Raw genomic sequence first — 22,297 nt, 5'->3', positions numbered from 1 at the left:
TCCCACCCGTTACCTCCCCTTCCTCCTCCTCCCCGCCCTCCTCCCCCAGGGTGGGTGGGATGGGGGGGGTCCCCGTGGGAAATTTCACACCCCCTCTCCGCCTCCATCTGCTCCTTCCCGGGGGGTTGGCCAAGCTCTCACCCAAGTGTCAACGCCGCGATAACCCCGACCCCGGGGGATTCGGTGACCCCGGGGGGTTCGGTGACCCCGGGGGATTCGGTGGCTCCGGGGCCAGCAATTCAGCCCTGGGGGACGGGGGAGCTGCCACCCTGCACCCCCCTAGCCTGGGGTCTCGGGGTCTCTCTGCAGGCGCTGCCCCTCGGGATTGCAGGAGGGCGTCAGAATGCGGGGGCTGGTGTTTGAGAAGACGCGTTTGGTGTTTGGGATGAGGCATTTGGCGTTCGGGATGAGGCGTTTGGTGTTTGACACTTGGAATTTTACATTTTACACTCAGGATTTTGCATTTTACACTTGGAATCCTACATTTGACGTGGGGTGTTACAGTCTACAGTTGGGATTTTACACTTTGGTTTTGGAAATTTACATTTTACCCTCGCAATTTTACATCTTGCTTTTGGGATTCTGCCTTTTGCTTCCCAGATTTTGCATTTGGCAACCACCCCGGCACCGGGAGAGCCCCGAACTGCCGAGTCCAAGCTCCAGGTATGAGGAGCTGGGGAGAACTTTATGCATTTACCAAAACTCTGGGGAGGGCGGGGATCCCCCGGGTCCCCAAAATATCTATTTTAAGGCATCGCCTGCTGAAGGCTCAGATGGAGACGGGGATCCCACGCTGTGTCCTGGCTCCGCGCTGGCTCCGGCGTCCAGGGAAGGAACCGGACACAGCAGCGCTGGAAGAGGAGCCAGAGCCCCCACCCCAAAACTGTCTGGAGGGAGCGGGGGGGCTCCCAGCATGGCGGAGCCATGGGATGGGGGCGTCCCATGGGCGCTGAGCCCTCACCGCGATGGATTTGGGGAGAAGCTGAGTGGGACCGGACAAAAAGTGAGGTCTGGGAAGGGAGGTCTGGTCCTGGGGGGGGTGGAACACTGGGGGGCTCTCCCTGGGCTGGGGAGCGGAGGTGCCGCGGGGTCCTGGATTTGGTAAACCTGGAGGGGAAGGGTCTCCGAGGGGGGAAACCGGAGGGACCACGCGGGCGAGAACTGGGGGCAGCGCACAGGGGTCCGAAAATGGGAACCCCCAGAGGAGGGGGGGGCTGAGACCACCAAACCAGCACCTAAAGAGGGGCTGGAGCCCCCATCCCGGGACAGGGACAGGAGGGACAAACCCCGGATCCCGGGGACACAGCGAGAGCCACCGAGCTTGGAGCTCCCAGAGCTGCGGGTGTGGGGGTTCAGCCCCCGCGCAGCCCCCGCCGCAGTCACAGCTCCAGGCTGAGAAAGGGAATAAACTGGGGGAATAAAAGGAACGATAATTATCCCCTCGGTGTCGCCAGGAACGGCTCAAAGGGAGCTGTTCCCCCCTGGGGAACGAGGATCACTATTTATAACCACTATTAATAATCGCTACTAATAACCGCTATTAATAACTGCCTCGCTATTCTGGGCTCCCGCGGGCAGCGCCGGGAATCAGGAACCTTTCCAGCCCCTTCCCCAACGCCAGCGGCGATTTCGAGGGCTGAAGGGTCCGTGACGCCCCCTCCGCTCGGTGCCAGCCTGGGGTCCCTCCTCTGGTGGGAAGGGTGGCTCTGAGGTGGCCCCCGGCGTTATCTCGTCTGATAACGAACTCGATTAGGGCTCCGTTATCTCAGCAGAGAGAATGTGGCCAGGGGGGGCACAGGGAGGGGGTGACGAGGAGGTGGGCTCCCCCCAGCACCACCCACCGCAGCTGCACGGGGGTCTGGGACCTTCGCTCCTGGTCCCACGGGAGCCTGCGTCCATCTGTCCATCTGTGTCCATCCATGTCCATCCCCACCCACTCTGGACGGACGCGCGCAGAAGGAAGAGGCCAAGGTTCCAAGACGATGCCGAGGGACGCAGCGATGGCTCACAGCGCGGAGCTGTGCCAGGAAAAGCGCAGCCCGGAGAGTTGGGTTCCGTTGGGTTCCTTGGCGTGGATCCATGCGGATCAAATCCACCCTGGGACGCACAGCAGCAGCTGCTCCGGCGGGGATGGCGCTGGGACGCACCCGGGAATCAACACCCTCGCTCTGTCCCCCGCGGGAATCCCGCGTCCCGACAGGAGGAACCAGCCTGGGTGTCCCGCGTGCCCGCGACGTGGCTGTGGTGGCACTGGTGGCACCGACCCGGCGGCAGCGAGGCCGGAGCAGCGGGAGCAGGGATCCCAGTGCCTCCCAGCGCCGACGGGCATCGCCCATGCTATTCCCAGTTATTGGAGGAGGAAGCTTGGGCAGAGGCGGGTGCACACGCGTGTGCTCGCGGGGACAGCTGGGGTCACATACATGTGCTCAGCAAGGACAGTGACGAGCACATGCGTGTGCTCAGAGGGCACAGAGGCAGGTTCACACGCGTGTGCTCAGAGGGCACAGAGGTGGGTTCACACGCGTGTGCTCAGAGGGTGGAGGAGGGCTCACACGCGTGTGCTCCGCAGGGACAGAGGCGTGTTCACACGCATGAGCAGCAGCTCCTCCTGCTGGCAGGGCCCACGCCAGCTTCCCCCCCGCCCCACATCGTCTCTCTCTGCCCCACATCGGTCTCCACCCCCAGCCCCACACCAGAATCCCCCCCCGCAGCGACCCCTCTGCCCCACAGCAGCCCCCACACCAGCATCCCGCCTCTCGCCCCACACCGTCCTCTCCCCCTGCCCCACATGGATGTCCCCCCCAGCCCCACAGCAGCCTCTGCCCCCCAATCCTCCCCTGCCCCACGCACGCCGAGAAGAGAACACGGTTCCCCCACCCCAACCAACGCTGTTTATTGTGGAAGTGGCACCAAATCCTGACCGGGGGCTGCCGGGGGGGCGGGCAGGAGTAGGGACGGGGAAAAGAGGGGGCTCCCTGCCGCCCCCCAGCCCGGGATGTGGGGAGGGGGGCGAGGGGGGGTCCCTGCCTCCCCCCATCCCAGAGTACAGGGTGGGGGCCGGGGCCCCTGCGAGCAGGTACAAAGTGCATAGACGGGGCGTCCCGCGAGGCGTCCGGCAGCACCGGAGCAGGGACGGGGTGAGGGACTGCGGAACGGGGGACACGGCCCCCCCTCAACCCCAACCCACAGCCCCCCCTGTGCGGGATGTGGGGAGCAGGACCCACAGCTCCAGGCGCGGAGGGAGCACAGGGGGGGCAGGATCCATCCCATGTGCCTCCCCGGACACAGAGGGGACGTGGGGGGGACCCACTGACCTGGGGGGCACAGGGTCTGTCCCCCCTGTCCCCCCTGTACGCAGAGGGGATGTGGGGAGGGGTCTCCGCAGCCGAGGGTGCTGGGGGGCACAGGGGGGCCGGGCCTGCCCCCCGAGTGTCCCCCTCACTCGCTCACGGCTTCTTCTTCCTCAGCTTCAGCGCCTGCAGCCAGTGTGGGGGGGGCGCCTCCGGCCTGCGGGCACCGCGACGTGGGGCACAGACCCCCAACCCCAGAACCCCAAACCCCAGCCCCGCGCCCCCTGATCCCAGCCCTGCTGCCCCCCAGCACCCCGACCCCAGCCCCACACCCCCCAATCCCACCCAGAGCCCCATTTCCCACCCCCTGCTGTCCCCCAGCACCCCCCAGCCCTCCCCTCATCACCCAGAGCCCTGGTCCCCACCCCATGAGAGGGTCCCACTGCCCCCCAAATCCCAGCCGCCCCAGACCCCAATCCCAGCCCCGCTGCTCCCCAAATTCCAGACCCCCCAGACCCCAATCCCAGCCCTGCTGCCCCACTCACGCCGGGGGTCTCTCGGGCCGGGGGGGCAGGGGGGGACCCCTCCCGCTGCAGCCGGGGGTCCGGCAGGACTTGGAGCGCTGCACGTGGGGGTCCTTGGGGGGGGTGGCCCTGCTGTCCCCTCCTGCCGCTGCCCCCTCCTCCGACGAGCGGTTCCGGCCCCGCAGCTTGGCCTGCGCGCAGAGGGGGCTCAGGCGGCACCGAGGCTCGGCCCCCTCCCCAAATCCTCCCACTGCCCCCTCCCCAACCCCCAACTCCCTCCCTGCCTCAGTTTCACCTCCCCAATCCCAGGATTCATGGCTGTATGGGGAGCCCATACAACAACCCCTCCCAACAACACAGGGACCCCCGGGATGCCCTCCCTCCCCCCTCACCCAGCACAACCCAAGACCCCCACCCATCCACACAGCACGCCCCATGTTCCCCAAGACCCCCACCCCACTCGCCCAGTGTGCCCAGCATCCCCCTCCAAGAGCACATGGACACCCAGGGACCCCCCCCAGCAGCAGGGGGAGCCCCAGGACCCCCGCCGACACGGGGAAACTGAGGCAGGGAGGAGGTCCCACCTTGATGGCGGCGGCGCTGAGGCTGGGGAAGAGCGGGACCCTGGGGCTCTTGCTGGCAGGTGCTGCGCGCGGGCGCCGGCCGCGGGGCTCCTCATCATTGGCCACCAGGGGTGACTCTGAGGGAGGAGAGGGGTCAGCGGGACGCTCGAGGGGGTGTCGGGACCCCCAGGGGCGCGGGACTCACCGGAGCCGTGGCAGAAGGCCCAGGAGGTGTCGTCGGGGCGCAGGGACGGGGCACGGTGACGGCGCTGGCGGCCCAGCACGGCTTTGCTGCGGCACGCGCCCACGTCCAGCAGCTCCACAGCCTGCAGGGACCAAGAGAATCATAGAATCACAGGTTGGAAAAGACCCATCGGATCATCAAGTCCAACCATTCTTATCCAACACTAAATCATGTCCCTCCGCACCTCAGAGGGTCTGAAGAGTGGGGCATAGGACTGCGAACCACATCCCGGGACCCTCAACCACACAACTTGCGCCCCCAAGGACCCAGGGACCTCCACCCAACACACAGAGGGATCCCCCAAGAGCCCCGAGACCCCTCCTCCCACCCACCCAGCCAGAGTGCCCAGGGACCCCCCATGCACCCACCCACCCAGGGATCCCCTCAAGAGCACACGGGTCCCCAAACCCACACCGTGTCCCTGGGGGAAGCTGGGGCAAGGGGTGAAGCCCCCATCTGGGCCCCCAGGGCCCCACAATAGGGTGAGCACGGCCCCCTCCCCACTCACCTCTAGGAAGGCAAATTCCTGCTCCCCCTCCCAGCCTGGAGGTCTCTTCCCATCGGGATGGTCTGAGGGGGGTCCTGGGCTCCCCGTGTCCAGTGCCGAGGGGTCCCTGTCCTCGTCAGTGGGGCTGGGGTCCGAAGGGCAGGGGCTCCTACACGGGGGAAAGGAGACCCCAGTTCCCCCAGCTGCAGCAAACGTAACCCTTTTCCAAGCCCCCAGTGCCACCCCACCAGCACCTCCAGGGGAAACTGAGGCATGGGGAGGCCTGTGGAACACCACACACCATCCCGAGACCCCTAGGGACAAGGCAAAACCCCAGCTCCTCGGGAAGTTCCTGCTCCACTTGTGGCACTGGAGGCCACACAGGAACCGCGGGGAAGAAGAGCTCAGGTGCCCAGAGGCAGCACAACTCCAGCTGCGAGGCACAGCAGGACGCCAGCATGGGGCCCACGGCATTGGAAAGCCCTGCGGGATGGCACCCGAGGGAACAGACCCCTCCCTGGGACCACCAGCACCATCCTTACCCATCCACGGCACTGGCATCGCCTCCCGAGCTCGGCTCCCTGCTGCCAAGGTCCTGGCTGGGGGCACCGATCGCGCTGGCCCACTCGTGGCGCTTGGTCTCAGCATCGCACGGCAGCTCCGCGCTCCAGTCTGGCTCTGACATCGCCGTGTCCCGGTACCCGGCGCTGCCCAGACCCTCATCCCCAGCCAGCTGGCCCACACCGGCATCACCAGTGCCCGCACAGCCGAAGGAGAGACGCCTGTGCCCGTCTCCCAGCAGCTCTGGCAGCTCTTCCTTCGTCCCACCAGCATCTGCAAACGCTCTGGTGCAGGAGGGACCCGGCGCCTGCTGTGTCCCAGTAACATCAAACTGGTTGTGGCACTCGGCTCCTCCGAGCCCTTCTGCCCCGTCCTTGCTCTCGGTGGCACTGCTGCCCCAGCCGGGACCCGGGGACACGGGATCAGGGGCAGAGGGGCCAGCATCATTTCCACTGGCAAACGCTTCCACCAGCTCAGTACGGGCAGCGCCACGCTCACTAGCCCGGTTCAGCCAGACAGGACCAAATTCCCGCTCCTGGCTCCCCGTGTCCTTGCTGGGGACAAATTCCCGCTCCTGGCTCCCTGTGTCCCTGCTGGGGCTGAATTCCCTGTCCTGGCTCCCCGTGTCCCTGCTGGGGCTGAATTCCCGCTCCTGCTCTCCGTGTCCCTTCAGGGCTGAATTCCCTGTCCTGGCTCTCTGTGTCCCTGCTGAAGCCAAATTCCTGCTCCTGGCTCTCCATGTCCCTTGTGCTGTACTGGTTACCCCAGACAGGTCTGTTGGCTCCAAACACACTCTCCTGGCTCTCCACATCCCTGTTGCTGGGCCAGGCTGGTCTGTGAGGACTGAACTCCTGGTCCTGGTGCTCCGTGTCCCTGCTGGAGCTGAATTCCCAGTCCTGGCTCTCCGTGTCCCTCATTCTGTATCTGTCATCCCAGACGGGTCTGTTGGCTCCGAACACGCTCTCCTGGCTCTCTGTGTCCTTGGCATTGTGCTTACTGTCCCAGGGTATTCTGATGGGGCTGGATTCCTGGTCCCGCATCCCCATGTCCCTCATTCTGTGCTCATCATTCCAGACCGCTCTGCTAGCTCCGAACCCGCTCTCCTGGCTCTCCACATCCCTGCTGTTGTGCTCGTCATTCCAGACTGATCTGTGGGGACTGAATCCTGGTCCTGGCTCTCCATGTCCCTCATGCTGCATTCACTGGCCTCAGCTGCACAGCTGGGGCTAAATTCCTGGTCCCAGCTCTCCACGTCCCTGCTGTGGCGCGTCACTATCCCGGGCCGGTTTGCTGGGACTGAATTCCCAGTCCTGGCTCTCCATGTCCCTGCTGTGGCGCTCACTATCCCGGGCCGGTTTGCTGGGACTGAATTCCCAGTCCTGGCTCTCCATGTCCCTGCTGTGGCGCTCGCTACCCCGGGCTGGTTTGCTGGGGCCAAATTCCCGGTCCTGTCTCTCTGTGTCCCTGGTGCTGTGCTCATCGTGCCAGGCTGAACAGCTGGAGCCAAATTCCTGGTCCCGAGTCCCATGTCCCTCATTCTATACGCATCATCCCAGATGAGTCTGTTGGTTCCGAACCCGCTCTCCTGGCTCTCTGTGTCCCTGGCACAGCATTCACTGTCCCGGGCTGGCCGGCTGGGGCTGAATTCCCGGTCCTGGCTCTCCGTATCCCTGGCACTGTGCTCATCACTCCAGGCCGGGTGGCAGTGGCTGAACTCCTGATCGTGGCTCTCCGTGTCCCCGGCACTGTATTTGCCATCCCAGGCTGAGTGGTGGGGGCTGAATCCCTGCTCCTGGCTCTCCACGTCCCTTGTGCTGTACTGGTTATCCCAGACAGGTCTCTTAGATCCAAACACACTCTCCTGGCTCTCCACATCCCTGTTGCTGGCCCAGGCTGGTCTGTGGAGACTGAACTCCTGGTTCTGGTGCTCCATATCCCTGCTGGAGCTGAATTCCCGGTCCCTGGCTCTCCATGTCCCTCATGCTGTATTTATCATCCCAGACGCGTCTGTTGGCTCCGAACCCGCTCTCCTGGCTCTCCGTGTCCCTGGTGCTGTGCTCGCTGGGCCAGGCTGCTCTGCCAGGGCTGAACTCCTGGCCCTGAGTCCCTGTGTCCTCAGCGCTGTATCTGCTATCCCAGGCCAGTCGACTGGGGCTGAATTCCCGGTCCTGGCTCTCCACGTCCCTGCTGCAGCGCTCGCTATTCCAGGCCGGCCGGCTGGGGCTGAATTCCCGGTCCTGGCTCTCCATGTCCTTGGCGCGGCGCTTGCTATCCTGGGCCGGTCGGCTGGGGCTGAATTCTCGGTCCTGGCTCCCCATGTCCCTGGTGCTGGATCTGCCAGCCCAGCCCAGCGTCAAATCCTTGCCCCTGGTCTCGGCATCGCTGCTGCTGTACTCGCTGGCCCGGTCCGGGGTGAGCTCCCTGTCCCCTGCCTCCACATCTCCAGTGCCGTAGCCGCTGGCCCAGCTTGGCTCCTGGTCCTGCTGCCGGCCGTGTCCCGTGCCGTAGCCGCCGCTGCTGGCAGCCTTCCTGGAGCCGATCTCGCCCGCTAGGCTGTAGCCTGTGCTCCACCTGCCTTTGCCAGCCCCAAAGCCTGGATCTTGCGAGCAGCTTTCTGCACCACCGTGGGATCCAGACCAGTCGCCACAGCCCGGCTGCACTTCCCCGATCCCCTCTGTCCCTCGGTCGCTGCTGCCCCAGTCCCGGCTGGCTGCACCGAAGGGTCTGTCCTGCCGGTCCCGGTCACCGTCCCAGCTGGACTTGGTCACGAATTCCCGGTTCTGCTCCATCTGGGCAGCCCAGCCACAATCCCTGCCCGCATCTTGGGTCCAGTCGAAGGTGCCAGCACAGCGAGGGCTGCCGACACCGAATTCGCTGCGCAGGTCCTTCCGTGACCAGCCCAGCAGGCCCTGGTGGGGAGAGAGGGGTCAGAGGGGTCGCGGCACCAGCACCCGCAGCACTGAGGAGCCGGAGAGGGGAAGAGAGGGGGAAGCATCCTCAGATGCTTGGGGCACAGCACAGATCCTACAGCATGACCTCCCCACCCCACAGAGCCCTCCCAGCCCCCGCACGTGCCGAGCCCTTCCCGGCCGATCCCGTGGCTCCAGACTGGCCAGCAGGCACCAGACAACGGCCGTGTGCCCTGGCTTACGGGCCGAGGCTCCGTGGCTGGTACAGCCCAGCACTCCCTGCTGGCATGGGACGTCCCCACTCGGCTGCCACCCACCCCCCTCACACCCTGCAGCCCCTCGGCAGGACCCCAGCCCCACACTGGCCGCGTGGCCCCTCACCTCCGGCCCCTCAGGGGAGCCGCGCTGCGCAGCACGGGCCCCGGGCGACGCCAGCAGGTCCGCCAGCCAGCCCGGGTCGGCGTGCGGGTCCGAGGAGCCTTCGGCCGGGCCCGGCCCCCCGGGAGAGTCACCCGCCGGCACCCAGGTCGAGCCGGGTGTGCTGGCCACATCCAGAGGGTCCAGAGCCGCCGGGATCTCAGGCTCGGTCGGGTCCCAGCCGGGCTCCGCCACACCGAGAGGGGAGTTGGGAACGCTGCCATCCCGCTCTGCTTCCCCTTCCTCCTCCTCCGGCTGCGCCACGGGCCCCCCCGGACACGCAGCCCCCTCTGCTCCGCGGCTGCCGGGCCCTTCGGCTTCACTGTCCCGGCACGAGCGTGGGGCACAGGGGTCCAGATCCCCCCTGGCCACCTCGCCCTCTGCGGAGACCCCCAAGCTGGCCGCCTCTGGGATGGGGGGCCTGGGGTGGGACACTGCCCACTGCGCCCGCTGCAAGGGGAACGGCGGCTCCGGGGACCGAGAGGGGCTCCAGACGGACTCCGGGGGCTCCATGGGCTGGGTGTTCAGCAAGCTCCCCGGCTCCTGCCCCGCGCCCAGGGGCCAGGACCCCTGCTCCAAGGCAGGCTGGAGCCCCCGATCCCTGTCAGCGGGGCTGGAACCAGGCCCCTCGGGGGGTTTGGGGGGCTCTGGGGAGCCGGGGGGGCCAGCAGCCTTAGCAGGGGACTCTGGCAGGGGACTGGGGGGTCCGGGGCACTCAGCTGCCTCGGGAGAGCCGGGGGGACCAGCAGCACAGGGGGGCACGGGGGTGTCAGGGGGGCTGGCAGAGTCTGGGGACCCCTCTCCGGGGACATGGGGAGACCCAGGAGACCGAGAAGTGCCCAGCCGGGAGGAGGAGGAGGGGGAAGAGGGAGCACCCGGGGCTGGGATGGAGGGAGCTGAGAGGGCGGCCGGTGGCAGAGCCGGGGATTTGGGGGAGCCAGGGGCCAGAGTGGGGGATCCGGGGTCCCAGAGCACCAGGGGGGCTTCGGGAGAGCCGGGGGCCGGGGCAGGGGGTTCAGTGGGCTGGAAGGGGACCCGTGGGGAGCCAGGGGGTCCGAGGGCAGCCGGCTGGAGCGAGGAGAGCTGCAGAAAGAGCCGGGGATCCTGTCACTTGTGCGGAACCACCGGTGACACTCCCACACCGCGGCCCCGCTCCGGTGAGGGTCCCTCCCGCCACACCCCCTCCGAAACCCAGGCCCCCCACGACCCCAGCCAGCGCCCACCCTCCGGCAGCACCAGCACAGACGGAGAAGAGGAACTGAGAGGAGGAAGCGGGGCACTCCTAGCCCGGACCCCCGCCATCCTGCCATGTCCCGTGCCCCGGCACGCGTCCCCCGCTCCCGATTCACGTCCCGATTCCCACAGGCCGCCGCCCCACGGAGAACGGAGAGAGACGCACCGCGCCGAGAGGGAGCCCCGGAGGAGACAGGAGAGCCCCGAAGGAGAGAGCCCAGGAGCGGAGCCACCGCGGCGCGGGACGGCGCAGCCAGAACTCACGTCAGGGGGGGACGGCGGCCTCCAGCATCCACGGGGATCCCCGGCACAGCTCGGGCCGGCTCGGGGGGAGCCACTGCCGGGGAGAAAGCGGAAAGAAGGGTCAATTCCCACCACACGCTTCCCAATTCTGGCACCTGCCCAGGCTCCACTCAGCCCCAAACCACCAGCGCTGCCCACGGGGTGGGCTCGTTGAACCACAAGTGGCCCTTCTGTCACCGCAGCCGCGCACGAGCCACCAATGAGGCTGTGACCACATCGGGAAGGAGCCAAACCAGCTGCGATCCCACTTCCGGAAAGCTTTCCGCCCTTTGGAGAGCGAGTTTTTTACTCCCTGGTTTAAAGCAGCCCCCAGCTCACACTCCCGGCTCTGACCCAGGGCATCCAGTGGCCAGGAGCGCCACAGATCCATTACAGAGGGAAAAACTGGCAGGTTAAGAAAATGGGAGCGTTTCCCTGAGGGAGAGACCCCCACGCCGCTATTCCCGGCCGCAGGGCGAGCAGCAGCAGAGCATGGCGGCTGGCTCACGTCCCGGCCCTCAGGGGCCGCAGGCTCCTCAACCGGTTCCTGTGGCCAGGACGAACCACCCGGCGCTGCAGTGGCCGCCCCGGCATTCCCACGGACCTCAGCTCCGTTATTCCCATTTGGAGCAACATCCTCTTCCGTCCCCACAGCCCCTCACCTCGTCTCAGCAACAGGGCATCCATCCTCACCCACCGCAGGGCGGTGGGCTTCTCCAGCAGGGAATGACTCCGGCTCGCTGCTGGGCTGCCTCCGGAATGCCGCAAAGGCCTTGGAGCCGAAGCGGGAGGAGGGTTCAGCACAGAAGGGCGAGCGCCGCGCTCGGTCCGGGCTCCCTGGGCTCTCCCTGCTGTCCATTTTGGCCAGGATCTCCTCCACGGTGGTGCCGGGAAATCGCTCTGGTTTGGCTGCCACAGGCACCGGCGTCACCTTGAAGGGAGCCGGGCCCTTGCGCAAGGGAGTCGCTGGGGTGGGTGGCGATGCCGGTTCCATCACGGCCACCAGCGGGGACGTCAGCCCCTTCCCGTTAGGGGTCTCGGGCATTTTGGGGGCGAGGAGGGGGCGGCCAAGGGCTCCCCCCGCGCCGTAGGGCTGGGGCCCGGCCAGGCGGTTCAGCTTCTCGGCCGAGGGCAGCTCCGGGCGCCGCGATGCCGGCGGCACCGAGGGCTTGGCGGGCAGGGCCGGCTTCGGCAGCACATGGGGCTTGGGCCGGAGGGGCGGCTTGGGGCGAGTGGCGCCTGCAGGAGAAGCGAGGAGAGGGGAAACACCGTGTTGGAGCGGCACACAGAGCGCCGGGGCGGGCTGAGAGTGTGTCCCGGGCACCAGCCTGGCATCCCGGCGGCACTTTCCCATTGCCAGACCCCCCAGGCCCGTTTTTTCCAGGGAACTGACCTTTCTCGGGGCTGCCGGCTGCCAGCGCGGCTCCGCCAGCGGCGCGGGGCACAGCGGGGCACAGCGGCTGCGGCTGCGAGGCCATGGCGAGGCCGGGGGTCAGCGGGTGCAGCACGGCGTCAGCTCCTGCGGAGAGAGGAAACGGGGAGAAGCGTTACGGGCAGCGTCAGCGTTCTGGGGAGCTTCAGTAATTCCAGGTGGTGCCGGCGCTGCAGGGCACGCCCGGGCCTTGGCCCCAGGTCCTTCCCGGTGGCCCCAAGCTCCCGGCCCTGTGCCGAACCCTCACGCCCGTGCCGGAACGTGTGCCAAACCGCTGCCGCTCCCTTCCCGCTCCCGCCCACGCTCACCACCACAGCTGCCCCAGCCCTATAGACCCCCCGGTACCAGCCGCAGCTCAACCCAGTAGCCACATCACCCCCTTTGGCTGGTGCCAGCCCCTCACCCAGGCCTTGCCAGCCCCCAGCTTGCCCTGGCGGCCACATCAGCCCCTTCAGCCGATGTCAGCTCCTTGCCCGGGCCCTGCCAGCCCCCAGCTAACCCCAGTGGCCACAGCAGCCCCTCTGGCCAGTGTGAGCCCCCAGCTCACTTCAGCAGCCACATCAGCCCCTTTGGCCGCTGCCCGCCCCCAGTTCCCCCCAGTAGCCATACCAGCTCCTTTGGCCACCGCCAGCCCCCAGCTCCTCCCTGTAGCCCCTTTGGCCGGTGACAGCCCCCCCAGGCCCTGCCAGCCCCCCCCCCGGTCCCTGCTCACCTTGCCCCCAGCACCGCCATGGCTGGGGGACACGGCTGAGGGCGGGGGAGGCTGCCGTGAGTCACCGGGGCTGCGGGGACAGGAAAAACCCGCTCCGTGCCTCCTCCTGGCCCTGCCCTCCACCACCCCTCCCATTCCCTCTGTCACCCTCCCTCTGCCCTCCTGTCCCCTCTCTCCTCCTGCCTACCTCTCTCTCCCGTTCTCCCCCATCCCGTATCTCCTCCTATTCCCCCCTCTCTCCCGTCCCCCACGCCCCCCTCGTTCCCCTCTCCGCTCCCTCCCGTCCCACCTTTCACCCTCCCATCTTCCCCCATCTTCTCCCCCGCCCCCCCAGGTCCCTCTTTCCTTCTCCCCTCGTCCCCTCTCCCTCCCTGCTCCCTCCCATCACCTCCATCCTCCCCTCTCCCTCCTGCCCCCTCACCCCTCTTTGTCCCCACATTCTACTCCTTTCTTCCCCCTCCCTGCTCCCTCCTGTTCCCCCCGTCCCCCCTCCTGCCCCCCAGCTCCCCCTTTTCCCCCGTTCCCTCCCCCTCCCTCCCTTCCCCCCTTTGTCGTCCCCCCCCCCGCGGCCTACTGCTCCCCCCAAAGCCTGCGCTCGCGTAGCCGGCCGGGACGAGGCCTAGCCCTATTACCGTGGCAACGAAGCCCCCAGTCCGATTTAAGGCTCCCGGGCGCGTTGTGCCCGCAGGGGGTTCCCCGCGGCTTCGGTCCCTGCGGGCACAACGGGCCCGAGCCCCGGGGATCCCCGCCGCGACCCCCGCTCACCCTCCGCCGCGCCCCGACACGCCCCCGCCCTCTCGGTGACCAACGAGAGGCGCGGCCAGAGCGGCTCCCGGCGCCGCGTGGCCTGGGCGGGGCGGGACCATAGAGAGGAGGGAGGGACCATAGAGAGGAGGGGGCAGAGCGGCGCCAGGCGGGAGAAGGCGGCCATGGGGAACCCGGGGCCGTGGGGACCCTCAGCCCCACAGAGACCCCTGGACCCATGGAGACCCCCAGCCCCAGAGACCCAGGGACACCCCGCGACACCCCATGGATCACGGAGACGCCCACATCACGGAGAACCCCGCTTCATGAAGACCCAAAACCACAGAGACCCCAGACCCTTGAGGACCCCCTGGATCGAGAGGTTCCCCACATCAAGGAGATCCCAGACCCATGGAGACCCGAATCCAGTGGGACTCTTAGCCCCAGAGAGACCCCAGTGGTGCCCCGGATAAGGAAGGACGCAGGGGTCCTGGCCCCATCCCCGCCCCGGCTCCGCACCGGACTCCGGCCCTCAGTTGGTTTTTTATTCAATCACATTTTCAGGTGAACGGACCCAAAATACAAAACCAAACCCAAACAAAACAAGGAAAAAGGGAACAATCCTGCGTAGATAAAAAAAATCCAGGGGCTAGGAGCCCGGGTTCGGTGGGGCCAGGGGCTCCGATCCTGCTGCTCCCAGTCCGGCCAGAATCCCCACCGTGTCCCAGCCCCGGGCAGGAGGACGTGGGGTGTCAGGAGCAGCCGGAGCCACATCCCTGCCCCGGGAATCCTGGCCCCATCCTGCACCGATCCGGGTACCAGCCTGCAGCGCCCTAATCCGAGCCGGACGCGGAGTCCTCGGAGCTGCGGGCCGGGCTGGCGGCTCCCTCCTCGTCAGAATCCTGCAGGCAGTGGAGAATGAGGTCAGGAGAGGGAAGGACCTCGGGAAAAGAGGGAATGAGGCTGGGCAGCAGAGGATGATGTCAGAAAAGGAGGGAATGAGGTCAGGAAAGCAGGGGATGAGGTTGGGCAGCAGGGAATGATGTCAGGAAAAGAGGGAAATGACATCGGGATTATGAGGTTGGGAAAGCAGGCAATGAACCGGAGCGGCAGACCGCCCCTGCCATCCCACCCACATCCCCACCTCCTTCTTGCTCTCTCCGGACGAGCTCTCGTCACTGGAGACGAATTCCTTGCTCTTGAAGGTCTCGCTTGAGTTCTTGGCCGGGGATTTGGTGGAGGACGAGGACTTGGAGGAGGTGCCTTTCTTCTCCACCTTCCCCTTCATCTGCTTCTCCTGCTTCTTCTTCTTTTTCTTGGATCTATCCCTGCACATCCGGAGGGCAGAAAGGACAGGAGAAGCGTTTTCCCACTGATAACCCACGAGTCAGGGATGCTTTTCCCACCCCCTGGGCTGGAGACGAGGCTCCGACTCCGTGGCAGCCAAGGAGCACCAAGATTCCAGGGTGGGAAAGCTGTGCCGCCCCTCTTGGCCCAGCGTACTCACGTCCGGGAGCTCTCGGACCGGCCGCCCACGCTGTATTCCTTCATGGCCTTCTCGTAGTCCCGCCGTGCGTCCTCCGCCTTGCGATCCCATTCCTGTGGCAATGGCAGGGGCTCAGCGGGGCCTCCCATCCTCCTCTTCCACCTCCACTTCCCACCTGGGATCACCCACCACCTCCCCACGGCCGCTCTCGCTTCCTGGCCTGCGGAACGCCGCGTTCCTGAGCCCAGAAGAGCCAGCCAGGCGTCCACTGCTCCAGCCTCACGCTCCAAGGATGGATTCAGGCCCTGCTGCCAGCGCAGCACCCCGGACACCCCATCCCTCACCTCCTTCTTCTCCTTGGACATGGCTTTCCAGAGCTCCCCAGCCTTCTTGGATAGATCTGTGATGCTGATCCCGGGATGATCCGACTTGATCTTATCCCGGTTGGCATTCAGCCAGAGCATGTAAGCTGACATTGGCCGCTTCGGAGCGTTAGGGTCTTTCCCTTTCTTGTTCTGGGATGTAGAGAAGGGAGAGAACACAGATGAAAGCCTTGGATGGCACCGCTCCCTCTGGATCTCGGGAGCAGGGGAGCCTCACAGCGAGGGGCGGGGTTGCAGCTCGTGACCTGAACCCCATCGGCCGTTCCCTAGGGGAAAATGGGCACCTCCTGCATCCCAGCCATTCCCTGAGGGAATACAGGCTGCAGGGCAGACAGGAGCCAGAAGGGCAAGGTCAGGGACACAGCCTCCGGCAATGGGAAGGACTGGACTCAATAAACCCTCTGGAAAAGACTCATCCCAAACCCGTCCAGTTTGAGCTGCGACCGGTGTCTCTACACTGCTCCTCCCAACGGGGAGCCACAGCCTCGCTCAGGGAGCAGCTCCCACTTTCCCATTTCCAGCCCCTCACCTCCGGCTGCTTCTTTCGGGGCTTGCGGTCCTTGACTATCTTGGCCTTCTTGGCTGGCTTCTTCTCATCCCGGTCGCTGTCTCCGTCTCCGCTGGAGGAGCTGGCTGAGGCATTGCTGTCAAACCTGCGCAGACAAACCCAGCACCAGCTCTGGACCCCGGCACCAAAACTGGGAAGCACGAGGTGGGGGGGATGTGGCAAGGCCCAGCCCTGCACTCTCCCAGCCTCCGGCACCCATCACTGGGAGCTTCTGAAGCTGGAGCTGCCGTGTTCGTGCATAACAGCTCCCAGGGGATTTTCCTTCCACGAACTCAGCTCGTTGTTCCCTGCCTTCCTGTAAATTTGGGCTTTTGCACCGCCTGGCAGCGTGGCTCCACCGCGACCCAACCCTCCGGTGGGCTCTTGGCACCAGTGCAGAGGCTGCAGTTCCCATCACCCCGCTCAGGAGGTTACGGATCCGCATCCCATCCTCCTCCCGCTCAGCAGCCGAGGCCCCAGCCCGGAGCCATTTGATCGCCATCTCCAACCCTTTCAGGCTGTATAATGTCATTACGATTGAGCGAGCCCGGAACCGCACCTACTTCCCAAGGTTTTGAACTCCAGGGATCCGTAAAGCAATCCTGGTTGCATCTGGCGCATCCCTCAGCACCCACACAGCCCTTTCCAAGAGTCCCCCCAGACCCCACTCACTCCTCAGCCACGTCGTCATCCTCTTCTCCGGGGTTGAAGGACTCATCTGGAAGGAGAGAGCACAGGGATCGAGTTATGGAATGGCAGGGACAGTCAGGACCTCACCAGAGAGTGGGGGATGAAGCTTGAGCACCAAACAGGGCCCCCCAGCCCCAGCCCTCACCTGTCTCCTCCCCGGAGCCATCGCTGCTGTCGTTGGCGTTCTCCTCCCGGATCTTTCCCTCCTCCTTCATCCGCTCCAAGTAGGCGTCGTGCTGGTCCTCGTCAGAATCCGCATACTCGTCGTAGCTCTGCTTCATGCCCTGCGGGAGAGACGGCGTGAAAGACGCTCTCCTCACGCACTGGCACACGCGACTTCCCCGTCTGGAAACAGCAGCTCCCGGACACGGGGAGCAGGGACCGGAGAGCGGGGCAGGAAGGTTTAATCTGTGTTAGGAAGGGCCCCTCTCGCACACCACGCCAGGGTTACTGGATTTAGTCAAGGAAAACCATGGCCATGCAGAGGAAACCTGCACCAGGAGGAAGAGGAGAGGAAGAGGAAGGGATATCGCACGGACCTTTTTCCTCTACAAGGGTAAGGAGAGAAAAAGAGAGGTGAAAAAGAAGGGAAAAGCGGAAAAACACAGGAGAGCAGCGAGCCCGCAGCGCGCTCCCCGCCCTCGCAGGTACCTCCTTCAGCCCCCGGTTCTTGATGTTCAGCTTCTTGGCGTTGACGAAGTCGAAGAGCTTCCCATACTCCTCCCTGCGGGGCGGCAGGGCGGTGAGGGGCGCGTGGGGTGCAGGGGGGAAGGAGGGGAGGCCCGGCGCCCGCCCCGCGCCCCCACCTCTCGATGCTGCTGAAGGTGTATTGCGTGCCCTGCTTGGTCTCGATCTCGAAGTCGAAGGAGCGGGTGGTGGTGGTGCCACGGGCGAAGTTGACGAAGGAGATCTCGTCGAAGCGGATGTGAACAGGCGGCTTGTGGACGTAGATGAAACCCCGCTCCAGAGGGTAGAGCAGCCCAGAGCTCGCCTTGTAGGAGCAGGTGATGCACTGCGCTCCCGAGTGCCTGCGAGGGGCAACGCGGATGTCCCACGCCTGCCAGGAGCAAACGCAGGGACCCCGGTGGCCTGGAGCCACCTCCACTGCCACCGCGTCACCAACCCACTTCTCCCTGAGCACAGGAACAGGAGGGGAAGAGGAGCAGGGAGCAGCCTCACCCCTGGAAGTTTCCAGGCACAGTGATCTTGCGGTTCACCAGCGCCTTCATGACGCGGCTGACCATCTCGTAGAGGGAGCCCGACATGTTCTTGGTGAGGCGCCCCTCGAAGCGTTTCTCCACCTCCTCCCTGTGCAGCCAAAGGAGCGGATAACAGTGGGAACGGGAACCATGGAGGTTCAGCACCACCCTCCGGCTCCCTGCAGCACCCACAGCCAGGGAGGGGGTGGAGGGAGCAGCCCAGCAGGGCAAGAACTCACTCGTTCATGTTGAGGGTGAGGGAGATGTCCTCATCCTTGGAGAAGAGCAGGATGAGGAAGTGGTAGCGGGTCTGGCCCTGCTTTATCGGGGGATCCAGGCTGATCTGCAAAGAGAGGAGGCAAGGGTCCGACACGCCCAATCCCACCCCACAGCACCTTCCGCTTCCCGGGAAAATCCTTCATGCCCTCCTCACCACGAAGAACATCTGGCGTTGGTCCTTGTGCGGCAGCAGGAAGAGCCGGAGCACGGTGGTGTAGGGGATCTTGTAGTCGAAGGTCTTGCCGTGGAGGTGCAGGAAGGTGGGGTAGATGCGGATATCGTAGCGCCCACGCGGCGTTAGGCACTGCAGCTCCCGGAAGATGCAGATGGCATCTCCGGTGGCCTGGATCACGTCTGCCTTGGAGAGGACGTTCTGCGCAAAGGCCTGGAAGGGAAAGGAGTTACAGACGGCGGAGGGCACCCCCTTCCCGCTCCACCGGCCCCAGATGCCGCTCACCTCCACGGGGTCGACGCCATCCTCCTGGGTCGGGGGCACGTAGAAGCGAACCTCCATGAGGGAGACCTCGGCGTCATCGTTCTGGTGGAACTCCAGCGTCACCTCGTTCTTGCCCGTGGTGCACTGAGAGACGTTGCTCAGCGGGATCTCGAACACCGGCTGCTCCCCGATATCAAAGGAGAGGAGCTGCCCTGCGGAGCGGGAAAGGGAGGGGAGAGGCGGCCGTCACGGCGGGGCCGGAACGCAGACCCCAGGAACAGCCACGCTGCCTGCAAATGCTGCCAGCTCCAGGGCCTCGGCTCCAGCACGGAGCTCCCCGGCCCCCCTGCTCACCTCCGAAGCGCACGGTGCCCCAGTTCCAGCCCTTCACGCACAGGTCCTTCTCCGCCAGCTCCAGCCGGTAGTGGGCACGAAAGAACTCCGAGAGCTTGTCGAACTCCTGGGAGAGGGAACAGCATCAGGAACCAGCAAGAATGATGGGGAGCTGGGGGAATAGCCACCGGGAACCAGCAGGAATCATCAGCAACCACTGGGAACCATAAGACACTACCGGGAACAGCCACTGGAAACCAGCAGGAACCACTGGGAACCAGGGGGCATGGCAATTGGGAACCACTGGGAACCACCAGAAATAGCCATCAGGAACCACCAGGAACCACAAGGCACAGCAGGCACAGCCAGAGCCCAGAGCTGAGACATGACCCCAGCACGCAGGAACAGCGGGGAGAAAGGGGATAGAACTGTTCCGGAGGGATCAGCACACTCTGGGCAGGGGACAGCACCACAAGAGTCGCGGGGACTGCAGTTCGATGCAGGATGAGCACAATCCTAGCCAGAGCAGCGCCCCGGGCCAGCTGAGACTCACCGACTCCCGGAATCCGTCGTACTTGTAGACGTGCCCGTTCTTGGTGAGCAGCTTGAGGCCGTGGCCCAGCGCCACGCGCCGCCAGACGCCCTCGGCCAGCTCCGAGGCCTGGATGTTGTCCACTTTTCCCGTTTTGCTGTTCTTGAAGATGACGCCCTGGCGGCTGAGCCGGAGTCGCCCATCGTTCTGCCAGGAGAGGAGGGTGTGAGGTGGGAGCAGGTGGCTCGTCCCCACGACGAGGCGCATCCCAACTGCACCAGCTGCTCCGGAGCAGGGAATTGCGTCCTCCGAGTGCCACAGGTGCAGCTCCTCCCAGAGAAACAAAGCCCTTTCCCCACCCACCCACCACCCTTTGCCCCTACACGCTCCCCAGCAGCTTAATTCAGGATTCAAGCGGCCCTCAGTGCCGCTGCTGGTCTGTCAGGATTTGGGGAACAAAATCCCAAAATCCCGAAGGTTGGGGGTGACCCAGGAACACCCAGCACCGCCCTGACTGCCCCAGAGAGGGAATGGCTGATATGGAGCCAGCACCGCAGCCACGGAGCCCTCGATGCCACGGTCACGGAGCCTTCAACGCCGCAGCCACGGTTCCCTTCCCCCTGCTCCTGGCAGCGTTCCTGACCACAGCCTCGCTCACTCCGCGTTGGGACACACTAAAAGCCCCCATCAACACTCCAAAACACTCCAGCTCCGGAAAGGAGGCGCCTCCGCTCCCCACTTCCAGGCAAGAGCAGCCAAAGCTCCCGAGGGGGAAGCGCCCCGCAGCGCTGTGCCAGGCCCCCCGGGATCGCTCACCATGGATCCCTTCACCTCCTGGTAGATCTCATTGAACTCCAGCGTCTCAGCCATGGCGAAGGCACCAGGAGGGGCGGGCGACGAGCACAGCCGGGCTCAGCTCAGCCCCATTCCCAAGGGAGCACGGAGCTGCTGCAGGGAGAGTGTGGTCAGCACAGTGAGCCCAAAACCAAAGACCTGTCCCCTCAAATGAAATTCTGCCCCTCCAAACTGAGCCCCTGACCCCTCCAAGTGAGTCCTGAACATCTAAACTGAACTCCTGAACCTCCACAAACCTAATCTCACTCCCAAAATGAACACACAACCCCCTAAACGAAGCCTCTGCTCTCCCAAACTGGGCCTCTTGACCCCCTAAACTGCAGCCTTGAGATCCAAAATGAAGCCTGAGCCCCTAAACTGAACTCCTGACCCCAAAACCAACCCCCCGACCCCTAAACGAAACCTCTGCTCTCCCAAACTGAACCCCTGGCCCACTAAACTCCACCTCTGAGCCCCAAAATGAACCCAAACCCAAAGTCTCAAGCCCCAGATTAAACTTCTGCCACTCCAAACCGAACCCCCATGCCAAACCGAGACCCTGCCCCTCCCCCCCCCGCCCCGGTGGAGCCCCCGCCCCCTTCTCCAAGCTTTTAGCACCTCCAGCCCCTCCCCATCCTCCCCCCCGGCTCCTCCGTCCCCGCTGCAGCCCCCCTGCCCCTCTCTGCCCCCCAGTATCCTTCCCCTCCCGCCCCCCCCGTCCCCCCTCCAGGCCATTGTGCCCCCCACGGTCCTGCTTCTCTCCCACCCCCCACTCCCCAGAACTGCCCCCCTCCCCCGACCCTCTTCTACCCCCTCCCCCCCACATCTGCCCCCCTCCCCCCCGACCCTCTCCCCCCCCTCCCCCCAGACCTGCCCCCCCTCCCCCTCACTTTTCCCGCCTGCGCAGCACGAACCCCACGCGGAGCCTCCCCCCCGGCTGCCGCCGCCAGGGCCGGAAGCCGCCCTCACTTCCGGCCCAGCCTGGAGCCGCTCTAGGCGCCGGGCGGAGCGCGCGAAGAAGCGGCAGGTACCACAGAGAGAGCGCGCGACCATAGAGCGTCTGCAAGGCTCTGCCTAGAGAGGACGCGGCGTCGCGCACCCGCCAAGCCATAGACGTGGGGCTGAGGGGCGGAACGGCCGACGCTCGGGCCGCGCTGCCTCGCCGCGCAACATAGAGATGCGGAAGACCTCCGGGGGGGGCGGGGGCGCCATTGGTCAGCGCAGCGACCCCGAAACGGGGGCTCCCCCGAAACCGAGCACCTCGAGAAAGAAGCATCTCAAAAAGGGGGCACCCCCAAAGCGGGGGCACTCCGGGTCTGGGACACCCCGAAACTGTGGGGAGCCCCAAAACGGAGGAACCCGGAAAAGTGACGCCTCAAAAAATGGAGGCAGCGTCGTGGCCTTGGGGAACAAAACCCCGAGCAGCTCCAGAGTGGGAGATGGCTGGAAACTGCCTGGAGGAGAGGGACCTGGGGGGGCTGGTTGAACAGGAGCCAGCAGGGGCCCAGGGGGCCAAGAAGGCCAAGGGCATCTTGGCTTGGATCAGACTCGGCGTGGCCAGCAGGGCCAGGGAGGTTCTTCTCCCTCTGGCCTCGGCCCTGGGGAGAGCGCTCCTCGAATCCTGGGGTCAGTGCTGGGCCCCTCCCCACAAGAAGGATGTTGAGGCTCTGGAGCGAGTCCAGAGGAGAGAACGGAGCTGGGGAAGGGGCTGGAGAAGAAGAGGAGCGGCTGAGAGAGCTGGGGGGGTTCAGCCTGGAGAAGAGGAGGCTGAGGGGAGACCTCATTGCTCTCTGCAACTCCCTGAGAGGAGGTTGTGGAGAGGAGGGAGCTGGGCTCTTCTCCCAAGGGACAGGGGACAGGACGAGAGGGAATGGCCTCAAGCTCCACCAGGGGAGGGGGGGCTGCAGCAGGTGCTCCCCCTCGCACCCCCAATTGCCCCTCCCTCCCCCCATCACCCCTAAGAAGGGTGATATCCCCCAGTACCCCCCTGCTCCCCCGAATTGGGGTCCTGCCACCCCATACCCTGCCTACCCCTCAAGGAAGGAAGGTCCGACAACCCCCTCATCCCTCCCAATGCCCCCTTTCCTCCCCCTGACCCTCCCAGTCAGGGTCTTGGCCCCCCCTAAGAAAGTGGAGGTCTGACTGCTCCCCTCCCAATGCCCCCCATTCCTCCCACCAGC

At 65.6% G+C, this 22,297-nt stretch overlaps 2 protein-coding genes across 2 annotated transcripts in view; both read right to left on the bottom strand.

Annotated features, from left to right (window-relative positions):
• Positions 1-2,875: 2,875 nt before the first annotated feature.
• TNKS1BP1 (tankyrase 1 binding protein 1) lies at positions 2,876-13,435 on the bottom strand. Its single transcript, XM_069857057.1, is given in 15 exon segments — positions 2,876-3,507; positions 3,836-4,005; positions 4,399-4,514; positions 4,583-4,703; positions 5,130-5,277; positions 5,651-6,517; positions 6,897-7,194; positions 7,197-7,584; positions 7,673-8,578; positions 8,960-10,078; positions 10,493-10,565; positions 11,173-11,749; positions 11,904-12,029; positions 12,655-12,724; positions 13,287-13,435. Coding segments are annotated over 13 exon segments (4,929 nt in total). The 5' UTR covers positions 11,989-12,029; positions 12,655-12,724; positions 13,287-13,435; the 3' UTR covers positions 2,876-3,446.
• Positions 13,436-13,929: 494 nt separating this feature from the next.
• The window catches only part of SSRP1 (structure specific recognition protein 1), a 30,940-nt gene continuing 22,572 nt past the window's right edge, over positions 13,930-22,297 (bottom strand). Inside the window, exons 2-18 of the mRNA XM_069857155.1 lie at positions 21,032-21,053; positions 20,100-20,228; positions 19,305-19,490; positions 18,773-18,878; positions 18,440-18,630; positions 18,137-18,367; positions 17,943-18,046; positions 17,684-17,812; positions 17,311-17,532; positions 17,156-17,228; positions 16,650-16,788; positions 16,487-16,532; positions 15,797-15,920; positions 15,229-15,399; positions 14,906-14,997; positions 14,543-14,726; positions 13,930-14,300 (exon numbers count right to left, since the gene is read on the bottom strand). Of these exons, the coding sequence (XP_069713256.1) occupies positions 14,232-14,300; positions 14,543-14,726; positions 14,906-14,997; positions 15,229-15,399; positions 15,797-15,920; positions 16,487-16,532; positions 16,650-16,788; positions 17,156-17,228; positions 17,311-17,532; positions 17,684-17,812; positions 17,943-18,046; positions 18,137-18,367; positions 18,440-18,630; positions 18,773-18,878; positions 19,305-19,490; positions 20,100-20,153 (2,121 nt within the window). The 5' untranslated portion in view covers positions 20,154-20,228; positions 21,032-21,053 and the 3' untranslated portion in view covers positions 13,930-14,231. The remainder of the gene's footprint in view (positions 14,301-14,542; positions 14,727-14,905; positions 14,998-15,228; positions 15,400-15,796; positions 15,921-16,486; positions 16,533-16,649; positions 16,789-17,155; positions 17,229-17,310; positions 17,533-17,683; positions 17,813-17,942; positions 18,047-18,136; positions 18,368-18,439; positions 18,631-18,772; positions 18,879-19,304; positions 19,491-20,099; positions 20,229-21,031; positions 21,054-22,297) is intronic.

Source organism: Phaenicophaeus curvirostris, chromosome 5 (genome assembly GCF_032191515.1).
Source record: "Phaenicophaeus curvirostris isolate KB17595 chromosome 5, BPBGC_Pcur_1.0, whole genome shotgun sequence".
Classification (NCBI taxonomy): Eukaryota; Metazoa; Chordata; class Aves; order Cuculiformes; family Cuculidae; genus Phaenicophaeus; species Phaenicophaeus curvirostris.
The sequence above is the reverse complement of the archived record's forward strand: the minus strand, read 5'-3'. Positions and strand labels throughout refer to the sequence as shown.